This window comes from Bemisia tabaci, chromosome 4, assembly GCF_918797505.1.
Source record: "Bemisia tabaci chromosome 4, PGI_BMITA_v3".
Classification (NCBI taxonomy): domain Eukaryota; kingdom Metazoa; phylum Arthropoda; class Insecta; order Hemiptera; family Aleyrodidae; genus Bemisia; species Bemisia tabaci.
In genome coordinates, this window is record NC_092796.1 from 17,200,449 (window position 1) to 17,213,298 (window position 12,850).

At 35.1% G+C, this 12,850-nt stretch overlaps 1 protein-coding gene across 2 annotated transcripts in view; it reads left to right on the top strand.

The window, feature by feature from the left end:
• ATP7 (copper-transporting ATPase 1) overlaps positions 1–12,850 on the top strand; it is a 50,723-nt gene that overhangs the window by 22,511 nt on the left and 15,362 nt on the right. For both annotated transcript variants that reach the window (XM_072299429.1, XM_072299428.1), the window contains exons 4-13: positions 232–412; positions 3,985–4,167; positions 4,925–5,083; positions 6,881–7,044; positions 7,683–7,912; positions 8,511–8,700; positions 9,197–9,430; positions 10,199–10,339; positions 11,019–11,127; positions 12,041–12,294. In XM_072299429.1, the coding sequence (XP_072155530.1) occupies positions 232–412; positions 3,985–4,167; positions 4,925–5,083; positions 6,881–7,044; positions 7,683–7,912; positions 8,511–8,700; positions 9,197–9,430; positions 10,199–10,339; positions 11,019–11,127; positions 12,041–12,294 (1,845 nt within the window). The remainder of the gene's footprint in view (positions 1–231; positions 413–3,984; positions 4,168–4,924; positions 5,084–6,880; positions 7,045–7,682; positions 7,913–8,510; positions 8,701–9,196; positions 9,431–10,198; positions 10,340–11,018; positions 11,128–12,040; positions 12,295–12,850) is intronic.

Genomic DNA, 12,850 nt, shown 5'->3' on the forward strand with positions numbered 1-12,850 from the left:
GAGAGTCAGGGTAAACTTGTCAAAGTCGGGGAATATTGCTCAACGTTTAAAAGTCATGGAATGCTGCAGAACCTTGAAATTCCTTTCAGCATTTTCAAATTTTTAAAACAATATTTCTCACTATTTGTTAACGATGCTTGTCTTTTTACGTACCCACTGCTTCCCTGTATCAAAGGACAATGCTTTTTTCGCCTCTGTATTTAAAGTCTGCTTTTAACGGTTATGTTTCAGGTAAATTTAGATAAGAGGATTGGTATTATCTCATACGACTCTGAGCTCACGGACCCAGAGCAAGTTAGACAAGCTGTAGAAAACCTAGGATTTGTAGCAACATTGCCTGATTCACCGGAGCATGAATGCTTAATCGAAATTTTAGGAATGAAGTGCAATAATTGTGTTCAAAATATAGAAGGTAAAATTTACTTTCATTTATTTGCGTAATACTGTGATAACAGAAATCATTTTTAACTCATAACTTTGGCTTAACTGTGACTGCAGTGAAGTATGTTGACACGAGTTCTGTCTGAAGCCCCTCAAATTGTCCTAACTCCTCTTTTGCAAACAAAGATTCATCCTCTTCTCTGTATTAAGTAACTAAGCTTTTGTCCTTTAGGCTTTGAAAAATCAAGACTCCCATCATCCTATAAGTTTTGAGTCTTGTCCACCTTCAAAATTTGTTTTAACCGCAGTAAATTCAATAACAGTCCTAGCTCTTGACTTTTTTTTCAAACAAAACTTGGCTTATAACTAGCTAAATTAGATACATATACTTCATTTATGATTAAAAATTAGTGCATCAGCTCAAAATCTATAGCTGAGCTCAGTTATTGTCCCTTTCAAGGCAAGAGAAAGGAAGCACCATATGAACTTTGATGCTTTGTCACGGCACATCCATAGAGTAGAGTACATAGAGTTGTAATGTAAGTGGGAGAACTAGCGCCACTTTTAAGCATTTTCCAGGTCCCAAACTCCGCGACTCCTGTGCGACACCGGGTCACTTTTTCGATGCATAATTGATTGTCTTCGATACATGGGGACCTGGCCATCCAATGTAAACAAAAAAGATAGGAATTACTACGCATTCCACACCACCATTTTGGATCGAACTTGCATTAAAAAAGTGACGCAAGCTCGGCGCACTCCAGGCTTGGAACTCGTCGACCAGAACATGGCGCCATTTACATTACGACTCTATGTACTCTATGGGCACATCTTAAATTCTATTTCATTTTTAATTAAAACTTCATCATACTTTCAGAAAGGTTTTAGAGATTATTTTGATCATATTTTAAAAAAAAAATTGTTGCTTGGACAAATTTTCACGTTTTGCATCAGTTTTTTGCAAATCATTCATGTTCAACAATTTAGTGCTAAGGTTCAAATCGTATGTAAAATAGATTGCATTTAGCAGAAAGGAACCAGCACAATTACAGTGTTTTCAAAGCTGTGCAACCTCTTATTTTCTTTTAAAAATACGTAATATATGTACAGTTTTAAAATTTACACCATTATTTTCATTTATAATTAAAAGGTTTATGTTAGGAAGCAAAAACTATCTGCTACTCTGCGACATTTTTTAGATAAATATGGAAAAGCAACATTTTTACAACACTGTAATCGCACTGATTTATTTTTGCTAAACGCGATCGAAATATTGATGGCCTAAGTGCAAAACCTTGTATCTCCATCTACGACATTCTCTACCTCCTGTCATACTTTATTTTTTCCTCAGAAAACTAGTCAACATAATTTCTTGAAAACCTCTATTTTTCTTCTCAGAATCCTCTGTTTTTTCAAGCTTTGAAGTTGATTTATTTCTCTTTAAAAAAAATAAAGTAGAAGTGAAAATTTTGAAACATTGCAATGGAGATACATGGTTTTTCACTTTGGCCGTCGATATTTTGCTTAAAAGTAGAGGGTGTATCATCTCAAAACTGCGCAAATTAATTATAAAATAATTAAGGGAACAATCATTAAATTAAATTTAAGAAATAAAATTCTATACTAACAACTTTTCACCACTTACCTTAAGAGTTATGGGAGTTTCCCGGCTTTGAAACCACACATGTCTGGTATATCCACCATAATTATTATTTCCGCTGCAGCTTTAACAACTCTATGCTCTGAGTCTTTACTGATTCTCTCTGAAAGCTATTAAAACAATAGAATAACTGAGGCAAATGGAAGAGGCGATGAGAGGATTGTAAACTAACACAGGAAACCACAACTCTTGATAAAAAATCTAGCAGGCATGGAACAGTCACTCATTCTGTTTAAAACTCATGGTGGTCTAGTTTTTGCTTTAATTTTCTCTTGGTTAAAGAAATGTTTTGTTTGGCGATTCATTGAGTTATTTTTGATTATTCATTGATTAAGTAGGAAGTGGGTCAGATGTGTTTTATTAAGGAGTGGAACATTGAGACTAGTATTCAACAAGGACAAAGCATCCTCAAGAATTAAAAAATTTTGAACCTTGAAATACCACTCCTGTGATAAAATATATTTATTCAACTGCATTTAAATCAGGTTTTTTTCTTTTGTTTTTTGTTTTCTATTTTGAATGTTCCCCGATTTCAATGCATCTTGTTCTCAACGCATAACTCTGGTTTTGCCTGACAAAACGTCTCTAGCTACATTTGTTTGTCACTATCTTTCATGAAAAAATGGGTGAGAAAAAAGCTAACCTATGATTTTTTAAAAACCAAATGTTGTGTTTAGCATTTTCCCCCTGTAAATTCTTCAAATCAGGCTTTATTTGTTCAGTCTACAATGTATCATTTGTTAGGAATAATCAGTCATGAGCAGGGTATCTCTAAAAAAATTTTCTTCCTTTTTCTCTTGTCTCTAAACCACTTCATGACCCTGTAAAGTCTTAGACTTAGCTGCTCTGCGACCTCCTCTGATCATTTTGAGCAATGTAACTGCAGCGTAAACACTCGTGTCTGGTTATAATGAGCAGTCTTGCGGTCACTGTGTTGAGTTATGGCAGTGAGATAAAAATTGATACGTTACCATGAATTTGCTGCGCTGGGCTCAAATATATCACGCGTCCTAGTTATTTTGTCCTAAATTTTGCTGTTCTTCATAGTTGCATTTATAGCAGCGCACGCACAAAAATTTGTAAACAGGAAAAGAATGTTTTATTTTATTCTAATTATCTAGCATTTGCACTAGAGGTTACATGGTCATCAGATTTATCTGTGTCAATGAGGGGTTTTCTTGACCAAAAACTGCAATATGAGCCACCTACCTAAACAAATAGATGTTTGCTCGAACGAATTATCTAAGAAGTATAAACTTCTGTCACTCCACCTGTGTTCATCATCTAGAGGAAAAGTAGCTTTATTAGCAATTAAGGTTTATTAGATAGTAATAAATGCAGTTAAATTAATGTAGTATTACATCAAAGTCACTGAAAACAAATAATTGTGCACAGAAGAATGAGGCAAGGACTTCAAAGTATATTGAGGTGTAAAATATGCCAGGACATTCTCTTCAATACAGCATTCAGAATCTAGATATTTCTTTTACTGTTAGATGGATTCAACTAGTATCAATCTAACTGAATTTCATGTTGGCTAATGTTCCCTCATGTTCTATTTTTTTATCTTTGAATTAAACTCCCTCATGCTTTTACACTTCTCATAAATTTATTCTAAGTTATGAAGAATATCGTCACAAAATTCAAGTTTCAGTGTTGTTTGGTTTTCTGTTTAAAAGATGAAACATGGGAAAAAATCTGGCAAAGTTTGACATAGTAAGGGAAATTTTGGTTACATCTGCCCAATTGGATTCTCAACACATTTCATGGAGCCTTGAACATACTTTACATTGACTACGAGAGTATAAATTGCTCAAGTTTTTTGTCACAGTTTTGCACTTTGACAGTTAATTGCTGCTTCTTATCCTGTTCTTGTGAATCAACGCTTTTTTAATTGTGTTTTTTTCTTCTTATCAAATTTCTTCTCTCTCCCTATTTTGCAGGAAAACTGAAAGAAAAACAGGGTGTGAAAGATGTCAAAGTTTCTTTGGAACAGAGAAATGCCACCTTTACATATTTTCCGGACGAAGTCACGCCAGAAACCTTAGTCAAGTACCTTTGTGATATGAACTTCAACGCTTCTCTATTGGAAGTCAATGGAGTCACCCAAAATAGTTCAATTCCAGGTATGTGCGTGGCCACGTTTTAATTTAATCTCTAGTTTTCAGAATCCCGTGAAAGTGTGCACTAATCACACCACAATTAAGAAATCTTTATTGAAGTAAGATAGGCTTTCTAGAGGGAAGATTAATGGCTTAAGAAAAAACAAATGATCCAAGGCAATGTGCAATGGTATATTCCTCCTCTAGTCTCCACTGCTTCAACCGTACTAGCAGACAGCTGGCAGGACTGGTTTCGTTTGCTGTAGCTTGACCCTATCTAGCTGCACTTCAACAAGCAGGAATCAGCCATAACCTCTTTCCATGGACTGGACGTTGCTCAGTATTTGGTCAAAGTAGAATTCAGTTTTTCACATCCTTTTACTGTACCCCATTTTCACGGGTAGTAGTGTGTGCCTTTCTTTTGAAAACAAAGTTATGCCAGTTTGCAATGAAAACATTATTTTCTCCCAAAATGAATCAGCAGCTTCAAGCTTTTTTTTTCTTTTTTCTTGTACGTTTCAAATGCAACAAGTGCCCAGTATCCTCTGAGTCTCACTACTGAAAGTAATTGGTTGCAGTCAAGAAGTTTTCAATAAAGTGAGTTCATATGCTTTCACTAAGTGGTTGTATCGACCTAAAAATGTCATTGTATTTTATTCTACCATAGGAACTAGTCTCCTCGTTTTTAACGCTTAACCCTTCGAAAAACAGCCGAGTTTACTTGCAGTAATTTTTATGCTTAATCCAATAATGCAACATGTTTGTTTTCCTTTGATTGCAGAAAAAAATTCAGATAAAGTGGGTAATGGCAACCATAATAGTAGTTTGCATATCCCCATAGATGATATGATGAAAGGGGAAAAGTGCCTTTTACATATTAAGGGAATGACCTGCGCATCCTGTGTAGCTGCCATAGAAAAACATTGTTTAAAAATGAAAGGTAAGGACAAAATTGTGGCCTTGATTACTAAAAAAATTTAAACAAGTCTCTCTAAGGTATTTCCTCCGCAAGCATGCTGCAGCAGTTGGTAACCTAATATGATGCTGGTTTCATTGGAGATTCAGTGAGCATTATCTATCACACTCAAGATAATGTATACTATTATATGAATGAATCAATACATAGAATTGTTATAAGGAGTATAATTTGGACGTATTTCTATCAACCGGACCTAAGCGCCATAGGGTGAGGAAGGTAGAGAGGGGCTTGGATTGGCGGCGGAATCGGACGTCCGGCTTATTCCGTCCTATAATCGCAATGCTTTTCCATGGCGCTTAGGTCCGTTTGACAGAACGCGCTATCCAGCATTCTAAATTCTTCAAAAGGAACTCAAATTGGTGCTTAGTTCCGTTTGATAGAAATACGTCCATTTTATACCTTAAGAAGTGGAACATTTCTTGTAAAAAATTTTAATGAACATCTCAGTTTGTATCTTTTCAGCTCTTATAGAACACACTCAGCATAACAAAAATAACTGAAGTCAACCCTTAACTGAGATAATGATGTTTTTAGTATACATTGGTTGTGGAAATTTCTAATTCTCCGCTTATAAGAAAAACAAATCAAAACCCTACAACGGTCTGGGCATATTTTATAATCAATCAATGTTCCTTTCCCGCCCTGCATTGTTCTAAGTATTGACAGTGTAGAATACCTAAGCCAGAGCATCAAGATTGAGGTTGCCATATCATCTCACCGTAGAGACTGTTAGGGCTGACTCGAATAGACTTTTGCTCTTTCATGAACGGAAGGTTTGAATTTATGTATTAGAAACGTTAAATAGCCAAAATTCGGAACATGCCCACTTTTAAAAAGTCCAAACTCTTGCAGGAATTCCAAACTCGCCAAAATGGTGGGAAAATGATGGATGTAACATACTACGGCAGTCAAATCGTTACCTCCTCTCATTTTACACTCAAGCTTGTTAAAATAAAATGTATTTCAATGTAGAATTGTTGCTTGTTTACAGCTCATGATGAATCATAATGAATGATTTGATTCTTTTAATCTGAGGATATAATTTCGACTTTCATATTGTTTTCATACAAGAGGAGTAGAAAGACATTTGAACGTATTTCTATCAAACAGATTTATGTGCAGGTGAGAAATGTGGGGTGTGCTCGTCAGTTTTCTGGCCTTAAGAGTGAATGAGAATAATAAAGCGCCCGTGACATCAAGGGAAATGGATGTTGTCGTCACGGCTCCTCGTAGTGCACTTTAACCCATGAGCCCTGTCCACAAAGCTCTTGTGCCATGCCCGCAGCTCACATATCCCGCATTCAGTTGGCACGTAGTTCTGTTTGCTGAATTTAAAATCCCGCTTTTCCAATTCTTCAAAAGGAATCACGCTCACTGACCACATTGTTTCTTATCCACCTTTCTAGAGCACACCTCATATTTCTCACCTGCACGTAGTTCTGTTTGATAGAAATACGTCCATTTGATGGAGGTCATAGAAACCTGTGCTTGCTTCTGATTGGTGCCAGATGACATCATTAGGATCGGCACAAAAGCGGGGCGTTTTAAATTTGCAAAAAAGTTGCGCTTCTTGAACTGCGCATTTCTCGGTTTCTGAGTTACAGTTTTGCAAGTTTAATGTACGCATCAAGTTCTATGCGTCATTTACCTCCAGAATTATATTTTCGCAATTCAAAAGTTGCTCATGGTTTAGTTACCCATTGGTTTAGAGGCATCATTACTAATGTGTGTCCGTTTATTTTTTTTTTTGTTTTCAAGGTGTGAATTCAGTTCTAGTCGCTTTATTAGCAGCAAAAGCCGAGATCCAATATGATCCAACATTAATACAGCCTGACGCCATAGCCAACTCCATCACAGAATTGGGATTCCCAGCTTCAGTCATGGATAGCAGTAATATGACGGATAGTAAAGTTGAATTAAAAGTAAGTCCATAATGTGGAATTTCATGCATTTTTTTTTTTTCTTTCAAGCGCTCCTCCTCTCCCCCCCCCCCCCCCCACTTTTTCTTTGACTGGTCCTTGAGCACCAACCAAATTCCTCCCCCCCCCCCAAAAAAAAAAAAAAAAAAACCATTATGTTAGTTTATTATGTTCCTTCAGTGAATGGTAAAGGGAAAACATTTCCTGCAAAAGCAACCTAGTTAGTGGCACATATTTTTCTTGATTGATTCTCTTGAGAAACTAAGGGAGTTCAGCTCCCTGTAATTTTCCGGAACCTTTTGACTTGAAATGACAGAAGAACATGATTTTGAAGTACCCAAAATCCGGACCCATTTGGAATGATATTTTGGTGGTGTGTTATCATGTCGGCAGGCCATAGAGTCTGCACTTGTTGATTGGCTAAGGCCACAGCCTCTGGTTCCCTAGATTTGTATGAGCTTTTTCCCCTCAGAAGTGTTTTCTTAATCTTTTAACAGATTCGTTGATTTCTTTTATGAAGTTTGATGCTGGGAATAAATGTCAGGTACTCTGCGAAAATGTTATACCATTAGCCCATTCTGAACTAGGATTAGATCTAATTTTGCAGCACGTGATTCATTTTATCATATTTAATTTTGCAGATCGGTGGGATGACGTGCGCATCATGCGTCAACAAAATCGAGACTCAGATTAAGAAGCTACGAGGAGTTAAATCAGCCGTCGTTGCTCTGACAACGCAGCGAGGTCGAGTAGAGTTTGATCCTGAAGAGATCGGACCAAGGGACATCTTGGATGCTGTAGAAAAATTAGGTTTTTCCGCTTCCGTCATTTCTAACAAAGATAAAGACTCTAGACCCTATATTGATCAAAGGTATGTGAACATTTTTAAAAATATTGTTTGCATTATATGACATAGTTCAAATTATTTTAGTACACACTATAAGAGCCTAAACGAGCGGTGAGAAATATTTAATTTTTATGTAATTTAAATTGAATTAAGTGGCAATATATTTTTTCTCTCTCTCTTTCATAGTAGGAAAGCCAATTAATTTACATACTAATGTCCTACATTCTCGAAGGAATTTTGCACATGGTGAACTAAGTTTTTTGATGTCAAGTTGTTTCCTCAATCTCTTTTTTGTTCCAAACGTCTTCTCTCTATAATTTGATCTGATAATTTTCCAAACGATACAAATGCTAAAAACACAATTTCAAGAAAAATTGTATTATTTGATTGTAACTGATCGGTTTTGATGAAAACTGTAAACTAAAAAGCTTTGTTGGGGCCTTAAAATTTGATATTATAAATATTGCTCTGCTGTAAGATGCATTTTAACTTAGCAAATGATTATCCTTTAAAACATCCTTTTTCATACATTTTGATGCTTACGCCATTGAGAAAGTAATTTATTCATTTCAGCATTGCATCCCTTTGCTGATCATTTCTAATCCTTGTTTTTTTTTTTCAGGGAAGAAATTTTAAAATGGAGAAATGCGTTCCTAATATCTTTAGTTTTTGGTGGACCATGCATGGTGATCATGACCTATTACATGTGGGGTATGAGTTTTGGTTGGGTGGACCATGAACACATGTGCTGCGTGCTTCCAGGGCTGTCATTAGAAAATTTATTGTTATTTGTGCTCTCTACACCAGTCCAAGTAAGTCACCTTCCTCTGTTCTCAGTTGTCCATGTTAATACTAGTGTTTTAACACGCATTTTTGTAGTTTCACTCTCGGGTAACTACTTTTTTACTAATTAGCAATAGCTTCATCGCATCCAGTGTATTTTGCAAATTAAAAAAACCCTGTACCTTATAACCGGTGTCAGACATTATAACTATTTTTTTCTCACATATAGATCCCTTACTTACTATGTCCAGTATGTAAATGAATCAGTTTTTTTTCAAAATTTTCAGTTATGTCACTTTGGCCCTTAACTACATATATTATCAGAAAATCCAATCATGAAAATCATGGAAAATTGTTGTATCGTTATAATTGATTTATTTTTTTCCCCTCACAGTCAGCCTTAGCAATGGAATCAGTTACACTGAGATCTTAATAGTTGCTGAGATTTCTGCATGCTAATTTCTCTCTTGTATTGTTTTTTGTATTACATTCACATTCTTATTTGAGTAAATTAATTGTTTCAAGTTTTTTGGAGGCTGGCATTTTCATGTAGCGGCTTGGCGAGCTATTAAACATGGTACCTCCAACATGGATGTTCTCATCAGTACTACGACGATGGTGTCTTATATTTACTCTGTGGTTGTGCTTGCCATTGCAATTTATCTGCAGCAGCAAGCTAGTCCTCAAACTTTCTTTGACACCCCACCCATGTTGTTTGTTTTCATATCTCTTGGTCGTTGGTTAGAGCACATTGCTAAGGTATGTCCTTTTTCTATTTTTATTTTATTTTAATCATTAGCTTCTTCTTTTTTTTAGTTTATTAGCTATAATTAGTTGATATTTAATGAAGTGAAAACATTAAAACAAGTAGCATTTGAGAAAAAGTCTGTTGCTTGTGATATTTGAGGAGTTCCTCGAATCAAACACTCATGCTCAACCACAGTTTTAGGAAAGTATAAAAAATTGGAATGTTTGGAACTCGGCTCTCTATCATTACTTTTTACCAACTTACACTGGAGTAAATTTATCTTTAACTATTGGTGTAGGCTGCAAAGGAATTAATAGAATTTATTTTGATAGCCTAGATCAATTGAATTGCATCGTGCGAGAACTGCTTTTGTTAACATTTCCAGTATGAGTTTTTTTGGGTTGATACTTTTCAAGGTTAGATATTATCATGAAAATTGTGTCTTAAGACCTGTCTCAGGGTTCTCTTACTTCCATAACGAGTCCTTAAACTGCCTTCATGATTGTACATATCGGCTTCTGAAAAATATTTGTACACACAAAACTCAAAGCTGGAAAAATGGACATCAGCTGTTTTTGCAGGAAGCAATTCAATTTAAAATGAGAATTATTGTTATTTTGATGAGAAACAGTGCAATTTTCAATCAAAGCTGTTTCAATTTATGTTGTATTCATGAAAACTAGCCCATAGAAAGTAGTATGTCCCTTGAACATGTTTAATAGATTATTTATTTTGTTTTGGTGAATCTTCAATTTCATGATTTTTCATTTTTTTCTCAGGGTAAAACGTCTGAAGCACTCTCTAAGCTGCTCTCTTTGAAGCCTACTGAAGCTTTATTAGTTACGCTAGGCTCCAACTATGAAGTCCGGACAGAAAAGCAAATTAGTGTTGATTTAGTACAGAGAGGGGATGTTTTAAAGGTAGGTTGATTTAAGTACCTCTCCAACTTCATTCAATGGAAACTGTTTGTTTAAGTCATAACAATTTTATTCAATCTTCCTATCTTCATTTTAATCCTTTCAAAGTACTTTCAGGTATGGTGTACAAGTATGTTTCATTCAAATGAAATTATTTCAATTCTTGTAAGAAAAGAAAAAATAGACACCGAAAAAGGTTTTTCCTGAGATATTATTTTAACTCAAAGCGTTGTATTTTGTCGGCAAAATTTGTTTTTTTTTAAGTTAAAACCATGCGGATTTAACTTAAAGCCAGTTTTTGTGAGTTAAAAAAATGTTGCTTTGTTATTGGTTTTTTAAATTAAACTTAAAGGTAACAAAACGACGATTTTTTTTAACTATAAAAAAAACAATTTTTTTTTCATAAGAAACAATGTTTTAAGTCAACATAATATATATCTCAAGAAAAATGTGTTTCAGTGCAGCACCATCATATCTCAAAAAAAAATTTCATCATGTTTATTTTAGTGTGTGTGACAAAGTAGGTCAATTTTCTACTTATTTCTAACATCCTTAGTTTGACAAAAGCACTCTTAATGATCCGATGACTTCATTCATCCTCCACCTCCATGAGCATCTAAAATATTTCTTTAATTCCTTCTTATTCACTTGATTTTCAATAATTAATTTCTGTTTGCCTTAGGTTTTACCCGGTGCTAAAGTCCCTGTGGATGGGAAAGTTCTCTATGGAAATTCGACTTGTGATGAGTCTTTAATTACTGGAGAATATATGCCTGTCATAAAAAAACCTGGTAAGTTTACATACCAACATTTTCTGATGTTTGTGGCTTTCATTATGTAACACAATTGTCCGCTGAGTTCAATTACACCAGTACCATGACAAGTACGGATGTTAACTTACAATAATTTAACCTTTCCTCAAAACTATTCTTAAAGGAATGAGTTATTTTTCATTTGAATGAATCTTTGGTATTCAAAATTTATCAGAATAACTCTGTCAACTGCATGCTCACATGTGGTAAGGTTGTTTTTTCCACCGCAAATACCAAAGCGGTATTTATGTATTTACAGTATCACATAACATCCTATTTAATTTACCTCACTCAACCACAAAGTGTTAGTAGCTTCTTGTCCAACCATGTCTTATTTTATCAAGATTTCTGGTAGCTACGAAAATGTGGAAAATCAGGTAATTTTGCAAGTACATAGCGCGTTGGCTCTGCAACTTCAGCTGGTGCCTTTTGAGAGAGTGCAAACAACTTCTAAAAGCTTTTTTCTTAACTTTATTCACCTAAGATGAATATTTCATCTATAGTTAAGCAAAAATCAGTGTTAAAAAAGAGAGAGAAAAAAAAGGGGGAAAAACCAAGTGTGGAGTTTGAAAATTTTGGAGTCAGGAAAAAGCAAGAAAAAGTCAAGAAAAAGTCAGAGAATAATGAAATGGAGAAACTTTGGAAACCCTGTTTATTTTGATAAAGAGAGCATGTAAAAAAATCCAGGAGACAATAATCTTATTTTATGACTCTACAAACCATGATTAATAGAAGATTATCAGTACTGAACATCTCTAAATTTTATATGAGAGAGGAACGAACAGGAGTTGCAGTATTTCAAGTCTTTTGCTGGAAAGAAACCTTTAGGAGACATTCTGCCAATAGTTTTGATATAAATTAATTTTACTCATTATGCGCAATCTGTTATCAGGAAAGACTGTGATAGGAGGTTCAATCAACCAAAATGGAATGCTTCTGATGTTAGCAACGCATACAGGAGAGGCGACAACGCTGGCTCAGATTGTGAAATTAGTGGAGGAAGCTCAAACATCCAAAGCTCCAATCCAACAGTTAGCTGATAAAATTGCTGGCTACTTTGTGCCGTTTGTTCTGATAGTTTCTACGATCACATTAATAGCATGGGTCATTTTTGGCTACCTAAATTTCAGCCGGCTCCCTGTCAGCGTAAGTTCCAGTACTTTAAATTTTCCTCTATCTTCAAGTCTGCCAGTCTGAGTCCCAACGTCTTGTCCCCATTTCTTTTTGTACCCTAATTTTATATGGTTTCTGAACAAAATTAAATGTGTGACATTAAATGGGAAATAAAGTCAATAGCTAAAAAATTGTAAAACATTAATAATTGGTAAATGTAATTCCTCCCACCGATAGGAATTAGAATGAAAGTGAGAAGAAGCAAAGAGGATCCTCTCAGTGATTAATATCGACAGTGAACCTGCCAAAACGCTAGTCTTGAATGGGATGTTTCAAAATCTCCGCTTTTATTTCCATTTTTCAAAGGACACTGAACGGACGTCATAGCTCGAAATTTTCATAGAATATTTTTCACTTTGAAGAGAATAATCAAGACTAATTTTCAAGACATGACATAAAGTAGTTATCTACCCAATAAATGAACTATGATAGCAAGTCTGCAGTACGACAAACTAAGATACCCGTCCCTCCGGTTTCTCCGTCCATGTGCAAGAGTTTTTATGTCATGTCAAATGATGCTTAACTCCAA